The sequence below is a fragment of the Sitophilus oryzae genome, unplaced genomic scaffold (genome assembly GCF_002938485.1).
Source record: "Sitophilus oryzae breed Bouriz unplaced genomic scaffold, Soryzae_2.0 scaffold_1521_pilon_pilon, whole genome shotgun sequence".
NCBI lineage: Eukaryota > Metazoa > Arthropoda > Insecta > Coleoptera > Curculionidae > Sitophilus > Sitophilus oryzae.
In genome coordinates, this window is record NW_022146194.1 from 1,356,731 (window position 1) to 1,369,347 (window position 12,617).

The 12,617-nt window shown below is 35.9% G+C and overlaps 1 protein-coding gene across 2 annotated transcripts in view; it reads left to right on the forward strand.

Moving 5' to 3' along the window:
• LOC115878745 (T-box transcription factor TBX20-like) overlaps positions 1-12,617 on the forward strand; it is an 86,960-nt gene that overhangs the window by 13,436 nt on the left and 60,907 nt on the right. For both annotated transcript variants that reach the window (XM_030895330.1, XM_030895331.1), the window contains exons 2-3: positions 891-1,056; positions 1,269-1,409. In XM_030895330.1, coding sequence (XP_030751190.1) covers positions 891-1,056; positions 1,269-1,409 — 307 coding nt within the window. The remainder of the gene's footprint in view (positions 1-890; positions 1,057-1,268; positions 1,410-12,617) is intronic.

Consider the following 12,617-nt stretch of genomic DNA (forward strand, 5'->3'; position numbering starts at 1 on the left):
AAGAGAGCTCCGTATCACTGAGAGACATTGCAGGACTGTCAGGCTGAGCATCAACTCATAAAAAACCACTTATCAGAAAGCGAAGTCTGAAAGACTCCAATTAGATGAAAAATAAATACTACCAATACATCAAGTCGAATATTCGGGTATAATCCTCGAGAGCAAACTTCTCTGGAACAGGAATATTAAAAGCATTACCAGCAAAGCCAAAAAGGCTCTCATGATATGCCAAAAGCTTGCGGGAAATAGGTGCGCTAACGTTTTGAGCTGGATGTATACCATGATAGTAAGATCCATGATTACTTATGGAGCAGTTGCTTTGCTACACAAATCTAAAGCAACTACAGCAAGGTAAAACCTGTGTAAAATGCAGAACACCCTTAAAAGGATAATTTCACTTCTCCAACTCCCAGTGGTTGACATACCAAGAATGTACAACTCTTAGAAACACCTTTCTATAGTATTTAGTAGTATTCAAGTAAAAACAATCTTCGGATTTTCACAGTTTTCATACCTCACGGGTTTTTACACTTTAGTAGATTGAAGCTAAGAATGAACTGCAAATGCAGATTCTGTGAGGAAAATGGGGAAACACCAGAACACCTCATCTCTGAGTTGCCCGAGACGACAACAATTTGTGACATAAATTTTGGTACGACTGATATCGGAGATGGAGAAATAACCTCTGTAAAAGCATCTCAGATACTGGCTTTTGTCAAAACCCTGAGAATATGATGAGTTATAACTCAAGAAAGAGAGACACAATAGATCTATTGTATCGCTATGATTAACTTCCCTGTCCCATACAATCTATAATGTAAAATAATAATATAAATATAAAAATATTTTTATAAAATAACATGAAATTTCAAATTTACATTTATTTCCAGATAAATTTATCGATTCTTCTTCGACTTCGGTACCGTCACCTCCAGAAGGAGGTGGTCTGAGCTGTACCGCGATCCAGACCGACGCAGAGAGTGGCAGGGATTCACCAGTTGACGTGTCTTCGACTTCTGAGTCCAGCACACCTTCACAATCTTTCGCCGATTCTAGGTAAGCAACTCGAAAAATATTATCAATGGCTATATTGGTTTTCTGCAAAAATGCAATGTTTTATAACTTATAAATCATGACAATGTTTCTATTTACAAAAAGAAATATTAGTTATGTTGCGTATATTGCATACTCGTCTTTCATTTCAACATCTAATTACAAAATCATCTTTGTTGTCTGTTACATATATATGTTTTTTTTTATTTTTATAGATCTTCGACGAAAAATCCTCTGTTGCAAGAGAAATGGACTAGCGAAGATCTTCGACAAGTCACCTGTCATTTGGAAACCAAAGATCTTTGGGATAAGTTTAATGAATTGGGAACGGAAATGATCATAACTAAAACAGGCAGGTTAGTCAAAATAGCTATTTATGTAACAAGTTGCGAAATTAATGTATTTTAAGCATGGGACGTAAAATTGTCCAACGAGGCGAAAGCCGAGTGCTTAAAATACTCTTTTTGCAACGAATTTCATACAAGATTTTTTGTGAAAGCGGATAATTTGAGATTTTCATGCTATTATTATTATTTATTTTTAAACAATTTTTAAAATGTTCTGGTAATCGGTTTCTAAAGCAATGTTTATGCATTGTTTAATGACAAAGTTCTGTCAGGTTCAATCGTCGCCGTATTTCCTACAAAGTTTTGTGAAAAAATGAGTGATAATGACGAGTCTTTGGATATTCAACAAGCTGCTGAAACTGCGCTATCCACGTGCCCGAGAAGTCGAAAAACTTATACGAGACCACCTACAACAACTTTGAAACCTGGGTCAAAGAAAAACATGTTGAGAATTTCACAGAAAAGGTATTGCTAGCCTATTTCCTGAAGTTATCCACTACCTTAAAGCCGTCAACTCTGTGGAGTAAATATTCGATGCTCCGCACCATGATTTACCTGAACAGAAATGTAGATATTAGCAAATTCACAAACCTTATTGCTTTTTTAAAAAGAAAAGCTTCCGGATATCAGGCAAAGAAATCAAAAAGTATTTACAAACCTGGAAATAGAACGCTTTATGAAAGAATTCCTGTTAGCTAAAGTTGTCTTAATCGTTGGAGTATTTGGAGCATGTAGGAGGGAAGAAATCACGTTTTTGACTGTCAGTCATTTATTAGTGTGAAGATTCCGAATACAAAAACTCATTTTCCAAGAGTGTTTACGATTACTGAGAGACCAATATTATAGATGATATCAATTTCTTACATGTATTTCGTATATAAAGTACCCAAAACTTCGACTACTCAATGTGACACATCAGCGATTTTTTTTGACGTATCGAAAAAATCAATGCTGTACCCTGCCAGTTGGAATCAATACAATTGGGGGTGTGCCAAAAAAGATAGCGGAATTTCTTGGACTCTCCAACGCCATTGAATACAGCTCTGCAACAATGGTGTCAGATTCAGGAGCGGACATAACAGTTTTAAAGCGACATTGAGGTTGGCGATCAAGCTCGGTTGCTGAAGGTTACATTGAAAATTCAATTGAAGAGAAAACCGAAATAGCAAAAAGAATCATGGGACAGAAAGATACGCCAAATAAGAAATTAAAAGCAGTTCACGTAGAAGCAGAAGCTACCAGCATTGACAGTACAAGAAATTTCCTTATTCCGACTCCTACAACTTGCATTTCTCTTAGAGACGAAAAGTTGGATGACTCTTGTATGCACTTTAATAATTTAAATAATTGTACCTCTAAGATTTATAATAAATAAATATTTTCATTGTTTCCAACGTTTCATTTTTTACTTTTAGGCACTATAATGTGTCACTTTTAGATACTAGTGCCTAAAAGAATGTCATTTTGAATCTCAAATAAATATCAAAAACTGTCAATGTATCAATGTATATGTTTTCTCTTTTTCGTTACTCCAAAATACTCCACTCAGACAGCCAATTGTTAATAAAAAAATATGACTAATCTTCAGACATTCGTTGTTCTCTACTTCGGTGTTTTCAGATCGAAATCTGTCCAAGCAATGTTCGACGCGCGACGGGTCCGTTCTATGGCCGATCGCGTCGTCCCAAAACACGGAGATAATTAATTTTTAACGGGTCGATTAAGCTGTCGGCGTAAGACAGAAGGTCGGCGGCCAATCGCCAGGTAGAAAGGCCAATCGACCCCCTAGAAGGACCGTTCGATTGGAAATGTTCGGCCTCGGGCATTTGGTAAACGTGTATCTACTGTCTGCGAAGCCAGAGAGGACCAAAATAAGTTTGAAATTAAATGTTTTTTACTGACTTTGTCTTTAATATTAACCTTTAACACAACATTGGACTAATACGTATTGTATCTTCTTCAGTAAAAAGTTGAGTGCAGTTAACCGAAAGGTTATCCACTGAGAATTTCCCCATTGGTTTGTTTTATAACCGGGTTAATAATAATGTTATTATTGTTTGCAATATAAACGGCTTCTTTAAATTTACGAGTTCTCTAATGAGGTTACCTTTGGACAACCTGAGCTTCAGACCACTTCATATTGTACTGTTTGGACCCAAATACTCTGCAATACCTACTTGACTTCATTGTTTCATCTTTTCGTACATGTTTTATGTGTTCGCTAAGTAGTACAGTTAGAAGACGTGTTATATTTTCAATATACGACTCACCGCATTCACAAAGTACCTGGTAGTACGTACTTGGTACTCTGCCTCTTGTTTCAATGTTTCCGGTCTTGTTTTTGTTAGGACGCTTCTTATGCCGGGTCCAGACCAAGCAGACAAAAAAGTGACAAGACAGAAACATTCATGTTTTACGACAAAGTTGTGACAAATCCAATATATTTCTGTGACATTTTTGTCTCATTTTTGTTTTGTTTCAAAATTCGGAGACTTTTCAATGTCCCGTCTCGAGTCGGTAAAGATCAAAGTGTCTATGTTTTGTTCGTATATTTTGCGACAAGTTGTCGGCGCAGTGTGGATGGCGTGTGCTGCCAACAGTAGGAGACCATTGAAATCACACATGGTTAATAAAACTCATTCGCAATAACTAAACTTTTGACTTTTTTGTACTTTTGTCATTGCGGTGTGGACAATTTGTCTCAAGTTTGTCTTATCAGAAGTCTCCATTTTATGTGACAAGTTTGTCTTGTTTTTGCCTCAAAATCGTGTTTATTTTTTGTCACCTTGGTCTGGACCCGGCATTAGAGTCGTTTGCATATAAAAATTTTGGAACCAGATTTGAAGACAGTTTTAATGTTATACCTTTTAACTAAATAAAAACGATACGTTTAAATTAAATTGCTTGTTATTATCAAGCCACTCGTATTTTTCACGTATAGCTCCCGCACATTTGTATTCATTAGCAGTTTCGTAAATAATGTCAATTTAAATATTGGCCAGGATTCTAGAGTGCGCGGTAATGAGGCGGATATAATCTCAATTACTGTGAAATTTAAAGAACATAAAATATGCTAGATGACGTAAAGATGATAAGTAACTGTACAGAATAATGAGGAGAGAATATAACAACATAGTGTATTAAAAATTAACATCCTATAACAACCAGAGATAGTAGATTAAATTTAGAGGAAGAAAAAAAAAGTAACAGTCCTCACAAAATTTCATCAAAAAATATATTTTTTTAAATTTTTAAAGTAAAATAACTACCCTATTGGGGACTTAGCAAGGGACGGCAAGCTCTGAAAATGTTTGCATATTGCCATTTGAGGGATTTGATTTTGTGGATGACATCTATTACCATATTCTTTTGTCGTATCTTCTCTTGGTTAGGTCTTTCTTGGTTATTCCCAACATATTTCGTTCCATTGAACGTTGTGCAACCGGCAGTTTCAGTAAACACATGTTATGTGTTATACAGAACAGGGTCTTGTATTTTACTTGAGCCAAAAAACTAATTCTTCAATTATTACTCTTAGTTAAATTAAATTATATAGCTGAGTTAGAGCGATTTTATATGCCATTTCTTGCTGATATTATGTATTTTTTGAGAAATATTAAAGATTAAAGAAAATAAAAAAAAACGAGTTAAGTATTCCCTATCAGACACTTATTGTATTTTATCACAGATAAAATAGTTTCCCGGTGATTCCCCCATAATTTTTATTCCCATGCGAGCCACCACAAGCAATAATAGTTCCTCGAACCCTGGACTTATCCAGGAATCGTGTTATAAACCCTATGGCAGTGGTAATGGAATTAAACTAGACAAACAAGGGCTTGTCACATTTATTTGTGACGACTTTCATTTCGGAAGATAATTTGCTTTTATTGTTTTCCGATTTTTTTCAACCCCCAGTTGTTGTAACGTGGAAAGTTGGTAATAAATGAACAAAAAAGCGATGCTGTTTTTTTTATTTATACACAGAAAAGATAAATATTTGTTTTATTATACCGTATGATGAAAAAAACATACTAAAAAAACGCTTTATTGTACAAAAAGCCAAAACAGCTTTATCGACAAAGCATTCACAAAACAAAAAAGCACATAAACAAATATACAAATAATAAAAAAATGTCATACAATACAAATCAATTCAAAAAAATTCACGTCATTAAAATTACAAATAAAACATACATGGACATTACACAGGCGTATCAAGAAAATTTTACCAAAGGAAAACTGTAAATGGATAAAATCATGTTATATATCATAAAATCAAGAGTTATAAAATATTAAATATTAAATACTAGACCTTCGTGTGTGAGATGAACAAAATTTTAAAATTCAAAATTGTTCATAATTAAACATCAACAAAAAAGTCGTTTACCCTATATAGGGCTCTCTCCAGTATGATTTCAGAGCTTTGCTAAATGCGGGAAAGAATGAAAGTGACTTGATATTCGAAGGCAAATGATTGTACATTTTCTTGGCATTGTACAGTATTGAGCCCTTAACTAGTTCTGAGCTCGGGGTTGGCAGATAAATATCGAGCATTTCTAAGTGGATAGTTGTGAGAAGGCCTTTCCGGAATAGCAGATATGTGCTTGCGGATTAAGCAAACGGATTCAAAAATGAATAAGGAAGGAAGAGTCAGTATTTTGAAAATTTTAAAGAAATTCTGACAGTGAGTTCTACTGTTTAGTCCCAATAAGTATCGAACTGCTCTCTTTTGAAGTTTGAAAATACGATCAAATTTTGTCGCGCAGCAAGTACCCCAGAATGGAAGGGCATAACGAAGATGCGACTCAAAAAGGGCATAATAGACCATTCTAGAGGTTGATGAGTTAAGTTCCTTAGAAACTGATCTTAGCGCAAAACCGGCAGCGCTTAGTTTCTTTGATAAACCTTCGATGTGCAAGTCCCATTTTAACGATTTATTTATTAATATCTCTGAAACTATTAAAATATGTTTACCTACTCATATTTTAGGATTATGTAAAGCGATCAGAAAAGAAGCCAAAAAAACAATAATTTACAGAGCGTTGCGTTTAAAAAAAATCATCTCGATTCTTTAACACTTTTTTGAGTCACCCTTATTTTCGGTTGTTTCCTGTTGTTTCATTCAATTTCGTTTTGTCTCGAGCTACTTCCACGACGTGTCTTAAAAAAACGGCGTTAAGTAACCTTCGAAATAAAATCGTCATTTCTGAGGTAACTTGACGTCGTTTTTTTTCATACAACTTTCAGTATTCCAAAATACACCGGTCATAAACAAACTTCCACATCGCCCTGGCAAATTATATACACCCCACTCGAAGCCCTCAACCCTGAAATCTAAAATACTGTTTAGGCCCAGAAAATTAATGTTTTGCGATTAAAATACAATAATAAAACAGTCTCCGCGGTCTAATTATTTTTTAATTATGCCCCAAAATTGGGCGCGTTTTGCTTTTACGGCCCGAAGCGGATATTTTCACGGAAAAAAGCCCTTCGTAATTAGAATTCGGATTTTATGACCTCTGCTTGTTTATAAAATTAATTTACGATGCCAGATTCTATCGCTATTTACATACAGCTATCAGAAATAATTTTATTATTTTAAATTTCCGTACTATCTGAAAATCAAGTAGGTTTCCGAATATTTTTATTAAGCTTTCAAAAAATACTGAGTTTTATTCAACTATAGGCTTGGTGCATTCTCCGCCGGTGCTGCCACCATCGGAGAACATCGTAAACAACTAGTATACCTATACATATGTTACAATGAAAGTCAGTGATTGTTAACATTCACTAGGAAATGATTACGCGTTGGACCAGTGAATATTAACAACAATTACGCGTTGGACCGTTTCCTAGTAATTTCTAACATTCACTAGTGAAAGTAACATTTACTAAAGGTTGCCAGTAAAAGCTATTCTATTGTACAGGGTGAGTGTGGTGAGGAAAAATATTGGTAGAAAGAACAATAAAATTTTTAAGAATATTGGATCACCTCAGTATTTAAGCTGATCCACATATCTTAAAATTACAATTTACTTCTTTAGTATATTTATTAAAAATTATAGAAAATAACGACACATAACATTCATAAACATAAGATTACTTCTTGGTACAATTTTTTTTAATAAAGTTCTTTATAGTGGACACAATAAAGTATACCCGAATTTTCTTCAATGGGAGTCATTCCCAACTTTTTTTCCAACCCGCTACTTCAAGCATATCAAAACGTTTAATAAGTTCATAGTCACTAGGTTCCTATTAATATATTTTTCTCTTGCATGCTTAACTTTGGTATGACTTCATTATATTGCAAAAATGAAAAACAAGCACTATTACATTTTTGAGAGTGCCTAGTTTACCTTAATTTTTCACAGAAAATTTCTTCCATAGGGAAAATACCGCACAGCATTTTTTTCAACGATACCAAAAAATTATACATAACCACAAACAAAGCGAATTTACGCCAGATGTCTGTCAACGTTGCCAACGTTTAGCCCAGTTTAATATTATCCTTATATTGCCTATTATTCAACTTATCCTCATTTATCCTTATATTTTACAACATGTGACAACCGCGCTAACTGAATCTGTCAAACTCACTGCTATCGTCCAGGGAATGTCACTAGTAAAAGTTGGTTTCAAAAATAGCAGTTGAACGTTTACTGGCGTAGTCTTAGCAAATCAGGGAATGTGAGTTTTTACTAGTAATTGTTTACAATCACTGATTTCCAACTTTTACTGTAATATATACAAATACACGGGTTTAAATAGCGAGTATACGAAAATTTTTTTTATAGAATTCTTCTAAAAGTGTTAGGAAATATAACTTGAATTTGAGTGAACTTGAGTCTCCGTTGGATTAACGTAGCGGTGTTTAAAAAAATAACTATTTTATTTTGTAGATTTTCTTCCAGTGGCGAAATACCCATAAATTTTTAGGCGACCATAACAATAGGTATGGTAGGCTATTAAGATCGGCAATTTTTTTTTTAAATTCACTCACAATGAGTTATTTGAGTCATAAATGACCTAAATACAAAATATTTTCATGGTGTCTGTCTGTTTGTCTGTCCGTCTGTCTGTCCGTCTGTAACACGATAACTCAAAAACCGCTAAAACGATTTTAACCAAATTTGGCACAAAAATACTGTGGCACCCGGGAATCTGGCCATTAGTTTTTGGTGGGGGTGGGGTGTTGTAAAATTTGTAATAACATAAAAATCAGTCAAAGTCGCAGTTTTTGAGATATTCCGTGTGGAGAACTCCCATCGGACGCGACCCTAGGTGGCGGATATTTTAGTATGGGCGGCTATACGTGCCTCCTGGCGCCCATTTTTTTGGATATTATAATAGTGGTATCTACACTTATTCCTTTTATTTACTCTTTTTTTATTGTCTCGTATGTTTGTGTCTTTAAAACTGGATCGTACTTTAGTATCAGACAATTAAATTTATCAAATTTCGTTTCTCCTTCTGGTCGTCGTTACTGACATCAAACGATGTGTAAGTACAAATTAATAGACAATTGAAGTCCGATTTTTTTAGTTTCGACACAGTATATTCCTGTTTGGCGAGAAGAACATACTATCTTAATACACGCGAAAACTGATTCATCCATCCCATCATCAGATCATCAAAAAAAAACAAGAAAAACCAAACCAAAGGAAGCCGGTGTTAATAGAGCCGCTTTGAAATTACACACGACCCCGCCACACCGTCCGTTCACGCAGTCTACATCTGGAAGACCGCGGACGAGAACTTACTAAAGGGGGGTAGAGGAGCCGAAGGGGGGCCGTTCGAGCCCCTTAATCGATCGCGGCCCCGGGGGCAGAGCATTGGCGCGCCGCCGATACCGCCAGATAGCGGCGCGCGGGGCCCTATAATTTGCGCCGCTAATTCGTGTCGCTATCGCCAGGCGGAGATCTGCACAGATCTCGCGTGTGTGTTGGTGAAGAAGGAAAAGAGTGTAAAGGAGAGAAAAAGCGGTGGATGGGGTGTGGAAGAAGGAAGAGGATGAAAGGAAAAATGGGTATTGAAATCTTAGGAAATAAGTCTTGGATGGAGTGGAAGAAGAAAGAAATCGAGATGGGAATAGAAATATTACCAAAAGCAATAACAAATTAGCGCAGACAGAATATGGTATATACGTACCTACCATGGTACAAAGAATACAAGGTATGATTGATAGCGGCTCCAATTTCGTTCAGTTCGCGTCACCACCTGTGACGTCACTAGGAAAATAATGAATAAATAAAAAATAAAGAAAGTTGACAGGAGATCTGCATTTTTTGTATTTTTTAGGGTTATGGTTAAGAATTGTTTATTGTTTCTGACTTTTTAGTTCGTTTAATTTAATAATTACTAGAACCAGCAGTTCCGAAAATATATTGAAAAATAAAAGACAAAAATCCAAAATATGAATTATCTATTAACATGGATTTGGACAATAATAGGGAAGAATACTAAATTTATTTCTATATTCGGTATAAAATTGTTTATTAGGTTTTTAGTTTGCGATGTGTATGGGGACAGAGATGAGGATATCTATGGAAAAGTAACCACAAGAGGAATTGTTACATCATTTAAAAAATGTTGGGAAGTTGATTGTTTCCCATCGAAAAGTAGAAAATGCCAATGCAGATGAATTTATTGTAATTGTAATAGAAGTAATTCCAAGGGTGAAATTTATTATATTTAATGGAAGTAATTCCAAGGGTGAAGTTTATTTAATTAGTAACCTGTGCTTCTTTTTATATGTAGATGTTTCAGGTTTTGGGAATAAATCGGTTGAACGAAACCCAAAATTTAGAGGAAGTACTTGCCTACCGAGAATATGCCCGTCAAGGATTATAGCTCAAATTTCCTTTAATTGTAGGCAATTATTCAATACAAATTAACTTTTTAAGTGAAATATTAAATAGTTTACAATATGGTATATCACTGTAAAAATATATTACTCTTAGGTACAATTAGGGCCCGATAAATTTCAAAAAGTAGAATATTATTTTATATTAAATGAGGTATTGTACCAACAATCAATTTTATATTAATACCGGAGATTAAAAAATAACAGAATAAATAGTTCTTTTTTGATACTACAAAAATAAACTACAGAATACAACAGTATTCAAAAAAATAAATAAAAAAGTTATGCCTCGGCCGAGATTCGAACTCCGGTCTCTCGCTTCCTAGCCACTTCAGCTAGCTTAGCTCTTCACGCACTGCTCCACAGTAATTTGCTTAGCGATAGTTCAATGACGGTATATAAACAAAAAAACAGGTTCATTACAATAATATCTTGACGATTTGAAGTAACGCGCGGAGCGTGCTGACCAATACCGCCTGTTATCACCTGTGACGTAGCGACCAACCTGCGCAATATCATACCTTGTTTCCTTTGTACCATGCGTACCTACTATACGCATTATAATCAAAAATAATACGCTGTTTTTTTACTGAATGAAAAATAAGCTTAGAAACCCAACAAACTTGGGTCAGCATTTATTTCTTTCTGTGTTCTTTCTCAAACAACCTACAGGAGTAATCAAAACAATGTGCCATTGACATCATAGACAGTTACCAGGCCATCACTTAATTCTGAACTCGAACGTAGAATGTTTAGGAGAAAAGTTAACTACCGCACCGCGACCTTACAGATCTATTGTGTGTTCCCCTCTCTTGAGTTATAACGAGTTATAACTCATCATACAGTCTCAGGGCTTTAACAAACTGAGACGGCTCTACAGAGGCCAGCTCTCCATCCTCGATATCACCTGTACCAAAGTTCATGACAGGAACGGTGGTCGCGTCGTCTCGGCGTACTCAGTGATAAGGTGTTCTGGTGTTTCCCCATTTTCCCCACAGAATCTGCATTCGCCGTTGTTTATTAGCTTCAGCCTACTGAGATGTTCGTTGAAGAGACAGTGTCCCATGATAATCCAAAGATTGTCTTTACTTAAATCAAGGAAAACCTTTGATTTTCTTTGAAACAGCAAAAAATGAGGCTAATATTCTCAGGTTATCCTCAAAACTTTTTTTGGATTAACAATATTTGAAGAAATCATATTCAAATTTAGCATGCCACTTTATCAAAAGAAGAAAATATTCAATCGGTGTGTACTAACAGTCATGGCTTATGTAAACCTGATCAATTAAAACCAACATCCTAAGGAAACTACAGGTCATACAACGTTCGATGGAACGAAATATGCTGGGGATAACCAAGAAAGTCCGTAAAAGAATAGAGTGGATACGACAAAAGACCCAGGTAATAGGTATCATCCACAGAGTCAAATCCCTCAAGTGGCAATGAGCAGGACACCTGGCAAGAAGGACGGACAACAGATGGACCACAAAATTACAGCATGGTACCCACGAGGAATTAAGAGAAAAGATCTAGAAGAAGACCAAACCTGAGATGGGACCATGATATTAGGAAACTAGCAGGGATAATTTGGACCTGCATAGCCAATAACAATAGACAAAAATGGGCTCAGCAACCATATACCGTATGATCGAGAAAAAACGGCGTCCAGTTGGCTAGGAAATGACGATCGATGACATCTCCCATATAAATTTACATTTAAAATGACAGCGATCTTCGTTTCCCAGCCAACTAGACGCCATTTTTTTTCGATCATACGGTATATATACTCCAGGGTTGTCGCAACTAACGTCGCATCCCCACGCCTAACCGCCACCTGTTACGATCAAGAACATCTTCCTCTTCCAAGTTACGGCCCTCCATTGCCCTTCTGATGGCCTCATTCGAGGATCTTCTGGGTCGTCCTCTTTTCCTTTTGCCAGGAGGTGACCAGCTGTAGATACGGTAGGGCCATTTTTGGTGTTCCATGCGTAGCAAGTGTCCAAACCACTTAAGGCCCCTCTGTTCGACTCTATCCACTATTGTCTGTGTGGCATCCATTTTGGCTCTGATTTCCACGTTCCTAACTCTGTCCAGTTTAGATACTCTTGCACTACGTCTCAAATAGTCCATTCATTCATGCAGGCATTCAAAGCTCGCTTTTGTTCAGCTTTTAAGGTCCAAACTTCACACCCATAAGTTACTACCGACTCCACTAGGGCTCTTCCAATATGTACTTTTGTGTTTGGTTTTATGTTTTTGTCCCCCCATTCAGTGCTCCTATAATCTTCCGCCCTTGTTCTATTCTAGCAGATACTTCTGTTTTGTCCAGTCCCTTTTTGGTTATACGT